We start from the raw sequence: 19,862 nt of genomic DNA on the forward strand, positions 1-19,862 counted from the left end.
TATTAAATAAAAGTACAGTGGCATGAAAGTTAGGATAAATTTTTTTTAAAACTATCAGTTAAATATATGATCTATAGTTGGTTGTTATCTTGGCATGTTGCAACATATGTCCTAATCTTTTCTTTATTTCTCTTAATCTATTTTATATATGTGCTGCTCTTCTACCAACATGAAATTTTCTAACAATCTCAATATTCCATTTCAATTATTCAAATAAAAATTATAAATAGTCTCTTTATTTATTTTTTACTTGTTCACTCTATTAAAAATAAATGTTTAATTCTATTTATTTAGTCTAAAAAATCAAAAGATAATTGATTATTTCTATTGTTTACTATTGTTGACAGAGAATAATAAAATTGTTCATTATTTATTATTCTTTAAGATATATGTCAAATCAATATTGAAAAATAAAGATGGATGGTGAATACCAGGATTGTAGCTAAACTCTTTCAAGGTGTTCAATTGGACATTCTTCACCGGAAAATTATACCGTATGTACAAGTAAGATGATAAACAAAGTGGTTAAATAACATATTCTGAACATATTTGACACAACAACATGAGAATCCCAGTAATTTCAGACGCCTTGAAAGAACAAACACATAAGAACTTAAAGTGTTTGTGTGTCCGTACCGCACTAGCAGCATCGCTTTTTCACTTTTTAACTTTGCAAAAATACTTGTCCAAAAAGGAGTAATTATTAATGTTACGTAGTTTAATTTAAAAATTTTAATACACTCATTTATTCAGAAAAAAATTGGGTATATTTTGTAATATTTTTGGCTCCGCCCCTCCTTTAATACTATAAAATAATGATTTATTATATGGTCGTGTTCATGGAATCATATTGTTCTAGTTAAACTAATACTCTCTTTCTGATTTATTGCTCTCTAAGTCCTATTGCTGATCATGCCTTTAAACTCGATTATATATATCCTTTATTAAATTATAAGAAGTCTCTCTTATATTATTTATATTATTATTTATAAGTTGATTACTTTTCAGAAAGCTTTTCAATAACACTTCAATGAAGTTATCATTACAGACAGTTCATATCTACACTTTAAAACAAGCATCTACATATGTTATTATTGTTTTGAAATATAAAATAGATTAGTATTACTTGTAATAATTATAAGCAGTACTTATGTAGAAAGAGTTCCTACCCTTTTAATTATTGTGTTTAAAGTTATACTATATATATATATTAATTAATAACTTTTATTTTTCGCTTTGCTGCTGGAGGCTCCTCTATAATTAGTTAATTAGCTCTTCCAAGTTGGCAGGAGCATATAATATATAAAACATTATTAACTAAAAAAAAAGATAATCCCAACACTACAATAAATAAATTATTTAACTGTAATTATATAATTGCTACTATAATATATGTAATACTGCTAAATGCTTTTAACAATTCTAAATGCAATGACATAATATAAAATACAATTCTTTAAACAGATGATTCTTTGCGTGAACCTAGCTAGAATATGTTAATATAGTAAGTTATAAAATCTCATGTATATTTTTTTAATACTATTTAACTTAGGGAATATCATAAGGGAAGAGCAAAAAGGAGATAAAAATGTTGAATAAAAACTTCTATCGTTATAATTAATTAATTTGGATCGTCATAAATGATATCATAACTAGTATATATGTCCTTTTATTGTGATACGATGGGGCAAATTTCAACGAAGATACTGATTCTTTAAGATGGTGTACGTGATCTAATTAAGTTTTGGAATTAGATTCTGAACTAAAATTATTCAGTTTTAAAAGGGGAAAAAGTGATAATTTATAAGATGCTATAAGCTTTTTGCATTTCAGAAATTCTACCACCTTGAATAGTCCCCAGAAATATAAGGTTTAAGAAAACCACTTGTCATATATTTAAAAAAACATGGCATTTATATATATATATATATATAAAAACATGGCGTTTAATTTAAGTGTGGAAAATTGAAAAACTCTTGAATGAATTTTCTTTAAGCAGTTAGATTTCATACTTGATCATTGTTCTCCATGGAATTAAAAGTCTGAAATGAGATGCTAATACCTAATTAGTGGGCTATAAAGAAAAATAGTCATCTCCTCATACAAGCTCACTGATTGGTATGATGATTAGTTAGCTTTCCATGTAGTTTGAAATTTAGTTCTCATGACGATTGACTCAACAAAACATCACTATTTTTTAAAAAATAAATAAATTGAAAGCGATCTATTTTTTATTTAATTATTCGGTATCATAAGCCTATCAATTCAATTAGTTCAGACTCAAAAGAAATCTAATTTTTATTTAACTATTCGGTATCATAAGCCCATCAATCGATTAGTTTAAATTCAATAGAAATGTGCATGTTAAGAAGAGTAAAAAGATTTTAGATTCTAGAATTTCAAATTTAAGATGGTTGATTTTGACTAAAATAAATTTTAATCATTTTATTACACATGGATAGTTAATTAAAGGTGAAAGGATTTTTTTATTCTTTCAATTTTACCATTCAGTCAAGTGAGAGATACTTAAAGCTTAACATATACTTCTTACATTTCAAAATAAGTATCATTTTAGCAAAAAAATATTTATATCACTATAGAAATCCAATATAAAAAATATGTTTTTCAAACTATACTCTTATACTCCATCTTCTGAGTAATCATATTCGATTTTCAACATATCTCTTAATGAACATAATTTTTATTAAGATGGGAAAGGGAGTCTTAGGACTTGTTAACATCAACAAGACCAACAACAACACTTGGCTAAATGGCAAGAATTTTTGTTCCTACATGAAAACAAGCTAATTAAGATATACTCTATATGATGAATAATGTCAATCAAATTGATGAGAAAAGAGAGGGTTGACATAATGCTAAAGCCAAAATAATTTTAAAAATATTAATTAATTAATTAATTTTAAAAGTTGATAAGTAATTAAGAAAGGGTAGCAGGTGGGAGAGTGGATCGAATCCAAACCAATCACTCTCATCCTTCACGTGGATAAGCCTAAACTTGGTCGGCTGTTTAGGACTTTAATTATTCCAATTAATTAAAAGTCTGTAGCTACTTGCCTTTTAATTAATCTCAACTTGAAAGCTTAATGACAAATTTGCAAACGACAAATTCATTTGATTTACCTCCTTTTTATTGAAATGAAAAAAAGTGATTAGGATTTAGGGCAACGCAATTCTAATGTAATCAGATTCGATTGAGCAATGTATTACTGTTAAAACATGCAGTACAATATTATTATGCGTGTCTTGCTTCTAGTTGAATAAAGACACATTTAGAATTTAAATCAAAGTGTGTGTATATCTATAAATATATTTGAAAATATTGCGGACTTGATGTTTATAAGTAAATACCCTTTTTAATCCCAATAATATAAGTCATTTTGCACCATATTGTAAATTTCCAACAAATTATACACCATTGAAAATGTGGAATTACTAATAAGAAGTTTGTTGATCGAGATGACATTTTCAACAAGCCAATTTCCTACTAATTTCATCAAAATAAACGAATTATTTATTTTTCTAAAACGTATAATGTATAATTTTATTAGTGAAATTTGAAAAGGATAGAATGTATGTATATCTTTTTTTTTTATGGGGTAGAAAAATTGATTCTCATATATTCTCAACTTTAGAGAAACTTGATATATAATTACTATTGTTTTGATTAAACTAAGCCAATATATAAAGCAATTCACTAAAATAATACGTTTTTCTAAAAAATTTTATAAAACTAGTATAAATATATTTCACAGTAACGTTTTAGGGTATTTTTTATTTTTTAAAAGCTAACGGCACAGTAACGTTTTAGGAGTAAAACGTTACTCAAAATAACTGTTGAATGCCTTGAATCGGACCTAGCCAATTTATTGGTGAACCACGTATACAATGTTGTTGTATTGGGCCCTTAATTATCTGTTAATTCTGTATGTTGGGCCCAAGCCTGTTAGGGCGTAGCTTAGCACTATATATAGACGCTATGGCAAACCCTATTCTGTAATTCTGTTCTTGCCTCTCCATAATAAAATTGCTCTCCCTCTTCCCCGTGGACGTAGCCAATTTATTGGTGAACCACGTAAATCTGTTGTCTTGTTTTTCGCGTTTATATTTTCTCGTATTATCTCGAATTTCGCATAACAAATTGGTATCAGAGCCTCTCGGTTAATCGGTGTTCTTGGAGAATTCGAGATGTCTGCTTTGAACGTGAAAATCGACAAATTCACAGGGAGGAACAGTTTCAGTTTATGGCAGATCAAGATGCGGGCTTTGTTGAAACAGCAAGGTTTCTGGGCGCCGTTGTCGAAAGACAAGAACGCCGTCGTTACTCCTGAGATGGCGATTCTGGAGGAAAAGGCGCATTCGACGATCATGCTGTGTCTCGCGGATGACGTCATCACGGAAGTCTCGGATGAAGAGACTGCTGCTGGTCTGTGGTTGAAGCTGGAGAGTTTGTACATGACAAAATCTCTAACCAACAAGCTGCTTCTGAAACAACGTCTATTCGGTCTACGAATGGCTGAAGGTACACAACTCAGGGAACATTTAGAGCAATTGAATACTTTGTTATTAGAATTGCGTAATATCGATGTGAAGATCGAGGATGAAGATGCTGCCCTAATTCTGTTAGTATCTCTCCCAATGTCGTTTGAGAATTTTGTTCAATCGTTCATTGTTGGGAAAGATACTGTGTCGCTGGAAGAAGTCAGATCGGCCCTTCATAGCAGGGAATTACGGCATAAGGCTAACGGCACAAGTACGGACATACAGCCTTCCGGTCTGTTCACCAGTAGCGGAAAGGGAAGGAAAAACGGCGGAAAGAAAAATAAGCCGATGTCGAAGGGTGCAAAGCCAGATGATGTTTGTAATTACTGCAAGGAGAAGGGACATTGGAAATTTGATTGTCCGAAGAAGAAGAAGCAATCGGAAAAACAATCAGTTTCTGCTGCTGTTGCTGAAGAAGACACCAATTCTGAAGAAGACATTGCCCTAGTTGCGGATGAGCACACTCATCATTCAGATGTGTGGGTTCTCGATTCTGGGGCATCCTATCACATCTGTCCTAGGAGAGAGTGGTTCACGACTTATGAGCAGATAGACGGAGGCAGCATCTCGATGGCCAACAGTTCTGTCTGCAAGGTGGTTGGGACAGGCTCGATCAAGATAAGGACACATGACGGTAGCTTCTGCACATTGAACGAGGTCAGGCACGTTCCATTGATGACGAAAAATCTGATATCTCTCAGTTCTTTGGACAGCAAGGGATTCAGCTGGTCGGGAAAAGATGGAGTCTTGCGGGTCTGGAAGGGTTCAAATCTGATTCTGAAAGGTGTCATGCGTGGTACTTTGTATTTTCTACAAGGTTCCACGGTTACAGGTTCAGCCCATGTTGCATCGTCAGAAGTTCACCAGGAGGATATGACTAAGTTATGGCACATGAGACTTGGTCATATGGGTGAAAGAGGGATGCAAATTCTGTCAAAGGAGGATCTTCTTGCTGGTCATAAGGTTAAAAGCCTAGAGTTTTGTGAACATTGTGTCTTTGGAAAACTACATCGCAACAAGTTTCCAAAAGCCATTCACAGAACAAAAGGCACTCTTGATTATATCCATTCTGATTGCTGGGGTCCATGCCGTGTTGAGTCTTTGGGAGGCTGCAGATTTTTTGTGTCCATTATTGATGACTACTCAAGGATGACTTGGGTGTACATGATGAAGCATAAAAGTGAAGCTTTCCAGAAGTTCAAGGAGTGGAAAATTTTGATGGAAAATCAAACAGGGAAGAAGATCAAGAGGTTGCGAACTGATAATGGGCTGGAATTCTGCTGGTCTGAATTTGATCAATTCTGTAAGGATGAAGGGATTGCTCGACATCGTACAGTCAGAAATACACCACAGCAGAACGGTGTAGCTGAGCGGATGAATCAAACACTTCTGGAGAGAGCAAGGTGCATGCTCTCTAATGCTGGGCTAGATAGAAGATTCTGGGCAGAAGCGGTTAGTACAGCTTGCTACTTGATTAACCGCGGACCACATACAGGCATACAGTGCAAAACACCTATGGAGATGTGGTCAGGAAAAGTTGCTGATTATTCAAATCTGAAAGCTTTTGGTTGTACGGCTTACTATCACGTCAGTGAAGGTAAGTTAGAACCAAGAGCTAAAAAGGGAGTATTTGTGGGCTACGGAGATGGAGTGAAAGGTTTCAGAATCTGGTCTCCAGCAGAAAAGAGGGTTATTATGAGCAGGAACGTTGTCTTTGATGAAAGTTCTCTGCTTAGAACCATTGTGAAGCCTACAACTACGTCAGAAACTGGGAGTCTTGATAAACAGGTGGAGTTTCAAGTCATTCAGAACGAGAGCGATTTGAAAGAACCTGAAGAGGAGGATCAAGAGCCACAGACAGAAACTGATATTCCAGAATCTATGCCATCAGATATCCATCGGAGTATAGCTCAAGATCGGCCAAGGAGGGTTGGAGTTCGTCCACCTACGAGGTATGGTTTTGAGGACATGGTGGGTTATGCACTGCAGGTTGCTGAAGAGGTAGATACATCTGAGCCGTCTACTTACAAAGAAGCCATTTTAAGTTCTGATTCTGAAAAATGGTTTGCCGCTATGGGAGATGAGATGGAGTCCCTACACAAGAATCAGACATGGGATCTGGTCATACAGCCTTCGGGGAGAAAGATTATTACTTGCAAATGGGTTTTCAAGAAGAAGGAAGGGATATCACCAGCAGAAGGAGTCAAGTATAAAGCCAGGGTTGTTGCCAGAGGTTTCAACCAAAGAGAGGGAGTGGACTACAATGAGATCTTCTCACCAGTGGTCAGACATACTTCCATCCGAGTGTTACTAGCGATAGTTACACATCAGAATCTGGAGCTTGAACAACTTGATGTGAAGACAGCGTTTCTACATGGAGAGTTGGAGGAAGAGATATACATGACTCAGCCGGATGGTTTCCAAGTTCCAGGTAAGGAAAATCACGTCTGCAAGTTGAAGAAGTCCTTATATGGACTTAAGCAGTCTCCAAGGCAGTGGTACAAAAGGTTTGACAGCTATATGGTGAAGTTGGGCTATACTCGGAGCTCATATGATTGTTGTGTCTACTACAATAGGCTCAAGGATGATTCATTCATCTATCTGGTGCTTTATGTAGATGATATGCTGATAGCTGCAAAGAAGAAGTATGACATTCAGAAGTTGAAGGGTTTACTTAGTGCTGAGTTTGAGATGAAGGATCTGGGAGCCGCTCGGAAGATTCTAGGGATGGAGATCATTAGAGACAGAGAGAGAAGGAAACTTTTCTTGTCACAGAGAAGCTACATTCAGAAGGTCTTGGCGAGGTTTGGCATGTCTTCATCTAAGCCTATTGATACCCCCAGTGCTGCCAATATCCATCTCACTGCCATGTTCGCTCCACAGTCAGAAGAAGAGAAGGAGTATATGTCACGAGTCCCTTATGCCAGTGCCGTAGGAAGTTTGATGTATGCTATGGTCTGTACAAGGCCAGATTTAGCACATGCAGTCAGTGTAGTGAGCAGATTCATGGGACAACCAGGGAGAGAACATTGGCAGGCTGTGAAGAGAATTTTCCGGTACCTTAGAGGTACATCTGACGTTGGTCTCATTTATGGAGGTGATACTCAGTGCTTGGTTACTGGCTATTCTGATTCTGACTATGCTGGAGATGTTGACACAAGAAGATCGATGACTGGCTATGTGTTTACCCTTGGAGGATCTGTCGTCAGTTGGAAGGCCACTTTGCAACCTACAGTGACTTTGTCTACTACGGAAGCGGAGTACATGGCCTTGACAGAGGCTGCAAAAGAAGGGATTTGGCTGAAAGGGCTGGTTAGTGATCTTGGTCTGCATCATGATCAGGCTACGGTGTATTGTGACAGTTTGAGCGCAATTTGTCTAGCCAAGGATCAAGTCCATCATGAGAGAACCAAGCATATTGACGTAAGGTATCATTTTCTGAGAAGTGAGAAGAGAATCAAGGTGAAGAAAGTAGGAACTGCTGATAATCCTGCTGATATGTTCACAAAGCCGGTTCCACAGAGCAAGTTTCAACACTGTTTGGACTTGCTCAACATCAGAAGCTGTTAATTGCCCTGCGGGGCAACTCTGAGGAAGAGGGGGAGGCCTGGCACTATCATAGTGCGTCTGAAGAATCTGTTCGGAGAATTCAAGTCAAGGTGGAGATTTGTTGAATGCCTTGAATCGGAGAATTCAAGTCAATGTTGTTGTATTGGGCCCTTAATTATCTGTTAATTCTGTATGTTGGGCCCAAGCCTGTTAGGGCGTAGCTTAGCACTATATATAGACGCTATGGCAAACCCTATTCTGTAATTCTGTTCTTGCCTCTCCATAATAAAACTGCTCTCCCTCTTCCCCGTGGACGTAGCCAATTTATTGGTGAACCACGTAAATCTGTTGTCTTGTTTTTCGCGTTTATATTTTCTCGTATTATCTCGAATTTCGCATAACAATAACATTTTAGGAGTAAAACGTTACTTACAGTATCGTATATCAACCTAACACTGTTAATTTTTAAAAAACGAAAAATACCCTAAAAAAACGTTACTATGAAATACGTTTATACTAGTTTTGTAAAATTTTAGAAAAATATATTATTTTAATAAATTACTTATATAATGGTTTAATTTGATTAAAAATTCGAATATTTTTTTCTCAAAAAGTAAAAGCAGTTTAGAGAAGGATATTTTTCGAAAATAAAATTAAGAAGCTGATGGATGTAGATGAAGTGGGATAAACATGGGATAAGAATCCACTAATGGAAAAGTGAAGTTTTGAGACAAAAGATTCCAAAAGCCACACAGAACCCTAATTAGGTGCTCTTCACATGAAGGGTTAAAGATATAGTGGTCCATGATTATGTTTCTGCCGCAACATTAGCTTCTCTAATTGGAAGGTTATGGGTGTACGTTCATTTGTTTAATACTTAAAAAGACAATTAATGAGTTGTTGATTAATTAATTAAGATAAGGACTATATTATTACTAATATCTTCATCATCGTGGTTGTCTAATCTTTGCAACAATTTCCTATGTTTTTTACAAAGTTATCTAGTGGGAAGAAGAACACCATGACCCCACTTTTTAAAGATTCCAACACAAAGACAATATGGTTGCTACATGCTAAAGCTAATGCTAAAATAGTAAAAACGTAAGTTTATTTCTTCAATAAGTAAATTTTATATTCAATCATGGCACTAACACAAGTTACTTTAACCCCTTGTAAGTTTTGTCATAGGCAGAATGTGACATTATCTAAAAAAATAATTGTAATATTATCACTAACAAAGATGAAACAAGAAAAATTATCAAAATTTTTCTTGAACGTAATTCTAAATTGAAAAATAATTAAAAATAACTATTTTAAGAATTACGATTCTTCCAGCTTGTTTTTATATTTGCAAAAAAAGTAAAATAGATTTAGCTTTGTTGATTTTTCTGGGGTGGGTTGGATGTTTCTTTTTTTTTTTTTTTCTGGTTCTAACTTCTATAATAGGATTTTTTTTTTTTTTACAAATAAAATAAAAATCTCTCCACTTCTATCTCGAGTAAGCTTCGTTTGACCTTTTCAAGTTTTTATAGTATTATTTTCTTCATCGTTATTTGTTTTTGATTAGGTAATTGTGTGCTAATTAAATCGCGATTTTCTGCAACGTTTCCCCATTATCATTTTTGGTTATTTGGGTCTTTGGTATAGTTAAAATTGTGTTGTCTTGATTTGGACCTTGATATTTCGATGTTCTTAGTATATTCATGAATTAAAGAAATGGCTCTTTAGATTTGAAGAATCTCATATGAAAGTAATATGAGCCATAAGTCACAGCCCAAAAATTATGTGATGTACAAAATTAAGCGATAGCTAATATGAATATATATATTATTTTATTTACATATTTTTAATACAATTGTTTTTTCTTTATTAGATTTTCTTACTATGCAACTGCCAAGGTTTCTATTAAGAAAGCTTGAATATACGTTACCGACCAAAAAAAAAAAAAAGTACATATCAACATTTAGTACTTGAAATTTATGAAATGGTGGGATACATATTTTTATAATTAACACTGTGATTGGGAATTACGAAGTTTCTACCATTACCAATTGGACTCTTATACAAAGGTAAAAAAATCATTTATTTTTTTAGTATATAGAAAAAAGAATAGTAGAAATACCAATCATTTGGGAAACCATTGGCCAGATATTTAGTTCTACTTAAACAAGGGAAAAAAAAAGTGATAAATAATTTAAAGAAAATAGTAAGAGGATTGATTGCATTAATTTCAGTTCCTAGAAAGGTGGTGGGAGAATCGTTGACTGCCCTTGAAAATGATGTTTTTGCTCTATTATTTGATTTGGATTTTTCCTCTGTGTAATTTCAATTATTTAAACTTCTCTTTTTATTTTTTTGTTTTATTTATTTTTCAAACCTTCTGAATTGTTCCTACTAATTTATTTACACTTAACGTAAGTTCTTGATTATAATAATTTAGATATTAGTGAGTAAATATATTTTCAAATATGATCAATCTTATTTATGAAGTTTGTCTTTTATAAATTTTTATAACACAATTTTAAAATCGTTAAGATACATATTTAAATATTTTTATAAAAATAATTATTTATCTATTACTCAATACTAAAAAGAGAAAATTGATAGATGTTGGTCAATTTTTTTCCTACAATATTTTTAATAATACCACCCCATAATTGTGGAATTTACAATGATAAAATTGAAAAAGTGTAAAAACGATCGAGTTCAATAGTTCAAAATTATTGCAAAAGTATATTTGTAAAATTGATAGACTGGTAAATTTTATTTTAAAAATTTGTAAGATTACTTTTTTTTAAAAAAAAATTGAGCTTAAAAAGGGAAGAGCATAAAATTTAAAAAATAATGTAAATCTTGAATTACATTATTAATTGAATTCAATTACTATTCTCCAAAAAATAAAAATAAAATAATAGATGGATATTGATCAAATTTTTATACTGTCCAACACTAAATCGAAAAAGGATTTTCAATTGACTTTTTATGGGTATTCCTTAATAATCAATCGTGGTTGATTTTTCCCTTTTTAGTAGTGACTATTTTATAATTATTTTCATTATTAGTTGTTGATATTATTTATCATTATCAATTATTATTATATAATTTTTATTTATTAAAATTAATCATTATTTACAATCAATATCACCAATCATTATATCAATTATTATTTATAATCATTGTGATTTACAATCACGCATCAATCACTATCAACAATTAACATAGTCTGACATTACTATATATCACGAACTATCAATATTAGTCATCATCATCACTAGTTATCATTATTATTCATCACAATTATTTACTAACACTATCAACTACTACAATCCACAATCAGTGGTAATTACCACCATTAACTAGTTACAATCACCACCGGATAACATAATCTCCATTCATCACTCACAACTACTATACTATGATGCTATACCAGAATTTTTTTTAGTTTCTTAAATTGTCATATAATATTTTAGAAATATTTATTACCATATATAGTATTAGATTAATTTTGTATTTTAGCTAAACTTTATATTTATTAAATTTTAAATATATAAAGACAAGGCTTATTAGATATGTTGATAATCTTTTATTTCTTTATTGTGTTTCAATCTCAATACATCATTTTAATATTTTATTATATATTCAGATTCATATATTTAACTTTTAATATATATTTTAGTATTCAATTATATATTTGAATTTATACATCTCAATTTTAATAAAAATAAATTAGACTTAAGAAATTAGAGAAGAAGGCGGGCCAGTTAACCTGGGGGAAGACCCCACACCATTATTTAGATTCTTCATTATCCAATTGCCAACCATTATATTCTTACCAAATTAATTATTATAGTTATAGTTAGTACTTAATAAACAATAGTATTATTGTCATTTTTATTATTAATATAATCGTTATTAAAATAGCAGCAGCAAGGGCCATGCGACTTCATGTAGCAGATATTTGACATCATCTTATAAATAATATATTATAGTAAATTAAACTATTTAACTTCTTTAAACTTTGAAAATGAAAAACTAAACCTTTTGAATGACATGAGAATTTCCTCGAGTAAAAAACATTGATAAGCAAAATGAGATGCACTGTGAGAATTTTCAAATAACTCATAAAGGGAAAAATGTCAAAGAAAAAAAAATTATAAAAAAAGGGAATATTTAGAACTAAAATGACTGGAAAAACTAATTTGCTCGATTGAGCAGTTTAGTCTGATATCTAGGCAGTGCCGGCTCTATGCATGGCAAAATATGGCCTTTGCCTTAAGCCCTCGAATTTTGGAGGCCTCTAAATTTTTATTAAGAATAAATCATGAGCTAAAAGTTTTATATAAAAATTGATTATTTCTGATAAAAAGTATAATTTTTTTAAATATATTTTATTTTATCCACTTTAACATCTTTTTACTTTGTTAAAAATAAGAAATAGTAGTGAAAAGTGTTGAACATAGTGAGTTATTTCTCTTTAAATTTTAGTAAACCTTACTAAAATCATATTAAAATGGGATATATCAAGTTATCAACTTCTTGCATTAAGTTTTATGGTTTTAACTCTTATATTTATTTAATATTTGTTAACTAATTACTTAAAAAAATTGTGTTAACAATTCATATAATAATTGTCTCACTGAAAGGATGTTTTTCATTGTTGATTGATAAAATCTTACCTAAAATTAATAATTGAAAAATACTAATAATCTTTATCTAAATAATGTAAGAAAAATAAATGTTGAATAAATAAGTATATAAAACTTATTTATATATTATGCCCCGATTTAAAATTTCACTTTAAGCCCCCAATCATATTAAGTCAGCGTGTATCTAGGTGCACTAATATTTACACCCTTACGTCTACTATACCGACTATATATAATTGTGTTGTGTACTTTTTCATAATCAATTACAAAGGTCGTATCTCAAAGTCTCTGGTCGAGGTCGAGTGTTGGGGCTTGAATTTGCCTGAGTCTTATCTCAAAATTCTGTTTAATATATAGTAAGTTCATATTGATTTTTATAAAGTAATAATTGATGTTTACAGTTTTTATTTTTAAAGAGTTATATAATTTTTTAATTGAAAATTTATTTATTTATTTTTTAATTTTTTTTAAAAAAATTAATTTTTATATTTGTATACTACATAGAAAGTAATATAACTCATAATAATGAAGTATTCAAAATATCTCAATGACATATGAAAAGATTATCGTAAAAGTAGACTTTTTTAAATCTTGAAATGTAAAAAATGTCACATAAATTGAGACGGGTAGTGTAATTTAGGTTGGATTTACCCGTGTTCAAGTCTTATCTCAAATCTACTTTGTCGGGTTTGTTTATTCTGTTACTTTAATTTTTTAAAGAAAAATTAAAAAAAATCGCCATAAATTAGTTATTTGTTTTTAAAAAAATAGATTAAAGGTAATAGTCCCAATACTTTACTTTTTATGCATGATTATTAATAAATATTGATAAGTTGTAAAAGTGATGCAATGCGTGCTGGGATTAAAAAGTAGAAAAATAATATGAACAGAAAGTGGAAGTGCACGAGTTTGTTTGAGAAGGGAGGGGTAATAATCACTGAAAACCCCAAAATCAGTCAGAATGAAGCCAATATGGAGTAGTATTATATATATATTATATCGGTGAAAATATTACAAATTACAGTTAAAAAATAAAATATATGAGACAATAAGAAAAAATTATAAGTTTAAAAATAAAATATTTTAAAGAAGATAATATATTTTTGGAAAATTACTTGGAATTATACTTTTTAATAAATAATCACTGATTTTAACACTATTTTTTATTTGCACCATTTATATCAATACTATGTTAAATCTGCAATATATATTGAAAGTGAATTATATATGCAATAAATATGTAGTATAACTGTTTTTAAAAATATATTATGTTTGTTTTGTAAGAAATTGACACATTGTATTATAAGTTTATCAAAATGTGTGATAAATATATTAATCATCAATAAAACATGTTTATATGTGAATAATAAACTGTTCTTTGTAAAATCTATTAAAACTATGTTATAAATGTATTAAAAGTGATCAAGCGAAAAAAAAATGTTATTGCTATAAATGGTAAATATTTTTTTAATATAATATATTTATATAAATTTCCCGTCATTTTTTATCGATTCAATGGCATAACTCAGAGTGTCCTCTCAAAAATATAATAGTCCGATAATATTATATGACTTACACAATTCCAAATTAATTGAAAAGTCCATAATTCTACCAATAAAGAATACATTCCTTCAAAATAAAATTATTCTGATTTATAGTTAATATATAAGTTGAAACTTTTAGAATAATATTTTTCTTTTTCTAGCTCTCTCGTTTCCTGCATCAACCTTAAATTACAATCGACAATTTTTTTTATTCACAACATAATACTTTTCATCCTTCTTATTTACTCAAACGAGAATGAAAGTGAATAATAATTTAAGGTATTTGTAGTGAGGTATTTAATAGGAGATTAATAATTAACACGTCATACATTACATAAATAATAATAATAATAATAATACACTTTATGTCCATTTATATTTATACACTTCACTATTTTAATATTAAAATACAAATCAACACATAAAAAGATATTTAGATTGTCTTAAAAATTGGTCACACATACTTTTAAGTCAGCTTTTGATTTTTAAAAGTGTTTGACAAATATAAAAATAATTTAAAATAAGTAAAAAATGACTTAAAATAAATTTGAAAGAATTCGAGAAGGTTAGAAATAACTTAAAATAATTTAAAATAAGCTAAAAATAAAAAATTTCCCTTTTACTTTATATTTTTTAACCTAAAAGTTATTTAAATTTAACTTCTTATTTTTCAATTTTTTTGTTGACTTGAACATATATAACTATTGTGTTAGAGACTTTCTTCTAAAAAAAGTTATATATTAGCTCAAGTTCTAAATTTAAAAGTATTCTATTATAAAATCACTTAACAATTTCAATTGGTCATCTAATAAAAATTGTAATTGACCTATCACAAGTTAAATTTCGTTGATAGTAATATGAGGTGACATTTGAATTTATTAAATTAAATAGTCTAATGTAAAACATCAACTTTATATAGTCCCTGGTTATGGCTCAACAACATCTTAAACCTAACATTATTAGTGTAATTTCAGCCTAGCAAGAACTAATCTAATCTATAATTGAATGACTACCAGATTCATGATCTTCTTATTCTGATCTTCATATTCGTATATTAGATCAATCATAATTCACTCATCTTTTTAACTCTATTTTTAAAAAGTTAACAATTATCGCACGATAAACAATCATTGCATAAATTTTTGATTTGTGTATGTTGGTTGATGTGTTAGAACAAAATTGCATTAGGCATAACTCACAAGTGGGGAGAAGAGAGGAGCAGGGTGGTGGCAAAAGACTTAGAAATTGTCAGTGCAACCCACTCTTGTTGGTTTAAATTCCTATTTCCAATAGCATCCCATCAACTCTTTCTCACTAATTCCCTTTGACCAATTGAATTAATTTCTCACCTCAAACTCTTTTTCTTTTTTGCATTGAAAATATCCCCACTCCCTGACCCTGTCACTAGAAGGCCGAAATTTTACACTCTCATCATTCCACTTGTGACTATATATACTGCTTTGCTTACTTGCCACATGACTAGTACTACTATATTATTCATTTCTTCTAACTTTATATAAGCAAAAATCTTTGAAGTAAGTGATAAATTAAGGTGACACTATTTTAAAATGACCGTACGCAAGTATCATTAGTAAGTTAGGAAAATATCAATATAATAAAAAAGATTTAAGTTATTAGTAATGGATAAAAGTTCTAATTTTGAAGGGAGCTAATAAACTATAGAATGACAGCAAATCATATAGGAGTAGTAATATTTTTACGAACCTTTTAATCTAATTGTGTATGTGTGAGTAATCAATCATAATTATCTTAATATTATATCGTTCTTGTTTGTGGTTGTTGTTAAATTACTATACTCTTAATAATATGGTGTAATATTATTCAGTTTGAGTTAAGTTTGTATGTTTTAAGCATTAATATGAGATTAGTTTTATTTTCACACTTAACAATATGACCGAAAAAATACAAGAAAAATAAATGAAGAAATTGTCAAATTAAAAGATTTTGCATGATTCTAAATTCGATTGTCGAAAAATTTAACGCTGATATTTTTGACGTATCTAAGAATAATAATTTGGAAGAAATGACTTGATTTTTGTGAAATCAGTCAATTTTCTGATAAATCAAAATAGAAGAATAAACTTATTTACTTTTAAATACTTCAAAAATATTTTTAACATTTAAAGAAATAATTTAAATTTAAGGTATAATATAAAAATATTTTTTTATCAAAAAACTCTTTTTCTAAGTAGGTAAATGTTGTAAGCAAAAGGGTCCATTTTAACGAACGGTAAATGATTAGTGCATAGTGCATTTTTCGACATCATAAATTTCGATAGATGCATTAATTACTCACTTTACTCCTAGACCCTAGTTATATGAGTATTGATTAATCTTGACTGCAGATTTTAAAATTCCTCTTTGTTTAAATTTTCTTTTAAAGGATTAACATTTTTTTTTATTTATTCATTTAATAAAGAAGCATTTTTTTCAACTAGTAAATAGAATATAACTTAAGATACTAGTTGCGGTTACTTTCTACTTGATCATTTTTTATAATTATAATATTTAGGTCAATTTATACCTACCTCACTAAAAAGAAAAATTCCATTTATTTTTTAACAATATTGATGTAGCTAGAATGAAAGACGTTATTTTTTCTAAAAAAAAAATGTTAAACAAAAGAGATAGTGAAGTAAAAATGATTTGACATAAATATTCATATGTAAGAAAATATTTACATATATAGACATAAAATAAAATGAAAAAAGGGTGGGAATTGATGAGGGAAAAAGAGGCAATACTCATATTCCCAAAAACAATAAAGCCACCCAAGATGATCAGACCGTGTCTTCTGGGGGAGCAGCCAAATACATACACACGCACACTCTCTTCTGTTTGTCCTTGCTCTCTTTATCACCAAGAACACTCCAGTAAAAATTCATTTTATATTGTTTGGCCTCCGTTGATTTAATTTGAGATATTAATTATTGAAATTTAAATTTATTTTATATTAAAGATAATATTAAAAAAAAAGCTATCTTAATATGTTAAAATTGATTAATAAGATTGAAATATATTTTTCAATTACAAAGGTCAAGTAAAATGAAACGGAGGAAGAATACGTGATGTGATTTGATTCTCCTTTCTCTTCCTTAAGCTCGTTATGGCACTTACTCTCTACGTGAATTCCGGGTCCAATTTTTTCGTAACGCTTCTCAACCACTCCTCCCTACCCATTATAATTGCTCGAACTCTGAACCATCATATTTACACTAATCACAATTCAATATGATGATGTTTGTGTAAGCTTATCTATGTTTATTATGAATATTTAAACGGTTTTTTTATAAGTCAAACTCAGTTTAAAGTAATAACATTTGTAATTAATTAATCATGTTTTCTTAACTTGATAAAAAAGAATTTCAAAATATAGTAGATAATAAATTAATTTCAAAATTTAGGAATATTATGCCGACAATGGTCATGCAAAAGTGAGCGGTAAAAAGCCATTTTACAATATGGTTGTTTTATTTAGAGATTTGATGAAAGTAGTCAGTCCCCAGCCATTTAAAGAGACAAAGGAGAGAGAAAGCAGGAGAGAGATGGGTCCCATGTTCCCACCGCCCATACGCACGCTGTCTGTCTCACCAAAAACCGAACTCATCATCCATCCAACTTCACACACCCCCCTACCTAACCTTAACCCAATTATACTACAACTATAACCCAACCCAAAAGAATCAAATTCATCCAACTCAATTCTCTCTAGCTTTCTCTCTTCTCACTTCATTTTTTCCCCAAACCCTCACCAAAAGAAAAGGAAAGAAAAGGATTGTAGTATGGTTGATTCACCTCTTTCTCCTGAATCCCTTATTGGGTTGTCAAAACTTCATTACTTTCCCTTTCCAACTCTTCTTTGGTGAAGGTTACAAGTAATTTCCTAGGTTAGAGATGGATCAATTAACAGCTCATGGGCGTCCTCTTCCACCTCCTTTTCACACAAGAGATGTTCAGTTACAGAATAACAATCCTCATCTCCACGCCCAGTTCCATCACATACAACAACAGCAACAGCAGCAGAAGACTGAAGATGAACAACAAAGCGGACATCGAAATCAAAAACGAGATCGTGACGATAACTTCAGTTTAAATCCTGATCAATCTGGTTCCATGGATAGCAAAGGAAACACTATTGGAGAAGTGAGTAGAAGACCAAGAGGAAGACCAGCTGGTTCAAAAAACAAACCAAAACCACCAATTATTATCACTCGGGATAGCGCAAACGCTTTGAGATCTCATGTGATGGAAATCGCTACTGGATGTGATATACAGGAAAGTATATCAAACTTCGCAACAAGAAGACAACGAGGTGTTTGCATATTAAGTGCCAGCGGAACTGTTACAAACGTTACAATTAGGTACTCACAATTCCATTTTTATTTATTTCAAAATTTTGTATTTAATTCTCACTTTTAATTTTTTTTTTAACTGACAGACAACCCGCGTCTCCGGGTGCGGTGGTAACTCTACATGGAAGATTTGAAATCTTATCTCTTTCCGGTTCCTACTTACCACCGCCAGCACCGCCAGCCGCATCAGGGCTGACGATATACTTGGCCGGAGGACAAGGCCAAGTAGTTGGCGGTAGCGTTGTCGGGCCGTTGAACGCTTCAGGTCCGGTGGTGATAATGGCGGCTTCGTTTGGGAATGCAGCCTATGAAAGACTTCCACTTGAAGACGAAGAATCGCCGGTGGGGCAGCAAGGAAGTGGAGGGAATTTAGCAACAAGTACTAATCAAGGTGCAGCAGCAGCACAACAGATTATGGGTACTGATCCAAATGCTAATAATTTACTACAAGGATTGCCTCAAAATCTACTAAATTCATGTCAATTACCACCAGCTGAAGCTTATTGGGGAGCAGGAGCTCGTCCTCCTTATTGATTTTAAAATTGGGAATTAACTTCAAAACTAGCTGTCCTCTTTTTTTTTTTTCTCTTTAATTTGCATTTTGTTAATCTTGGAACATGATTTCCAAATTCCAATATTATAGTACAGTAGTACTACTATTAACCATCTTTACTTCTTCTACTTCTTTTTTAAGTGTTAATTAGTCGGATTAGTCGGGTTTGTGATGATGTTGTGTACACATCATCCTTCTTTTCTTCTGACTCAAACTTTGTAAGGTTATACCCAATATGTTGTTATCTTATTAGTCATTTAGTGAAGGATGTAAAATTTCAAGTATCATATCTGGTTTTCTTTTTCTTCTTTATTTTATGTGAATGGTATTAGCATTAAAAAATGTTAACAAAAGAGGGCATGAGTTTTTCCTCAAGTTGTCTTGGATAATAATCAATCTTTCGCTTGCTGCAGAAGCAAAAAGCCTCTCCATTGTTCAGGTTCGATGTTTCTTTAAATCATTATATATATATTCTTTCGTTTTAATTTATCTGTCTTGCTAATAATTTTTCTTTTTTCATTTAGATATTATTAAATGACATATATTTGATGTATCTTTAGTACATGAGTAAGACCATGAAAATCAGACAAATAAATTAAAACGTTACGAGTATATATTTTCTTTGTCTGGGGGAGAT

The 19,862-nt window shown here is 30.9% G+C and overlaps 1 protein-coding gene across 1 annotated transcript; it reads left to right on the forward strand.

Moving 5' to 3' along the window:
* Positions 1-17,861: 17,861 nt before the first annotated feature.
* Positions 17,862-19,512, forward strand: LOC107007961 (AT-hook motif nuclear-localized protein 22-like). Its single transcript, XM_015206822.2, has 2 exons — positions 17,862-18,681; positions 18,759-19,512. The coding sequence occupies exons 1-2, from the start codon at positions 18,215-18,217 to the stop codon at positions 19,204-19,206; spliced, it is 915 nt and encodes a 304-aa protein (XP_015062308.1). The 5' UTR covers positions 17,862-18,214; the 3' UTR covers positions 19,207-19,512.
* Positions 19,513-19,862: the final 350 nt, after the last annotated feature.

Source organism: Solanum pennellii, chromosome 1, assembly GCF_001406875.1.
Source record: "Solanum pennellii chromosome 1, SPENNV200".
NCBI lineage: Eukaryota > Viridiplantae > Streptophyta > Magnoliopsida > Solanales > Solanaceae > Solanum > Solanum pennellii.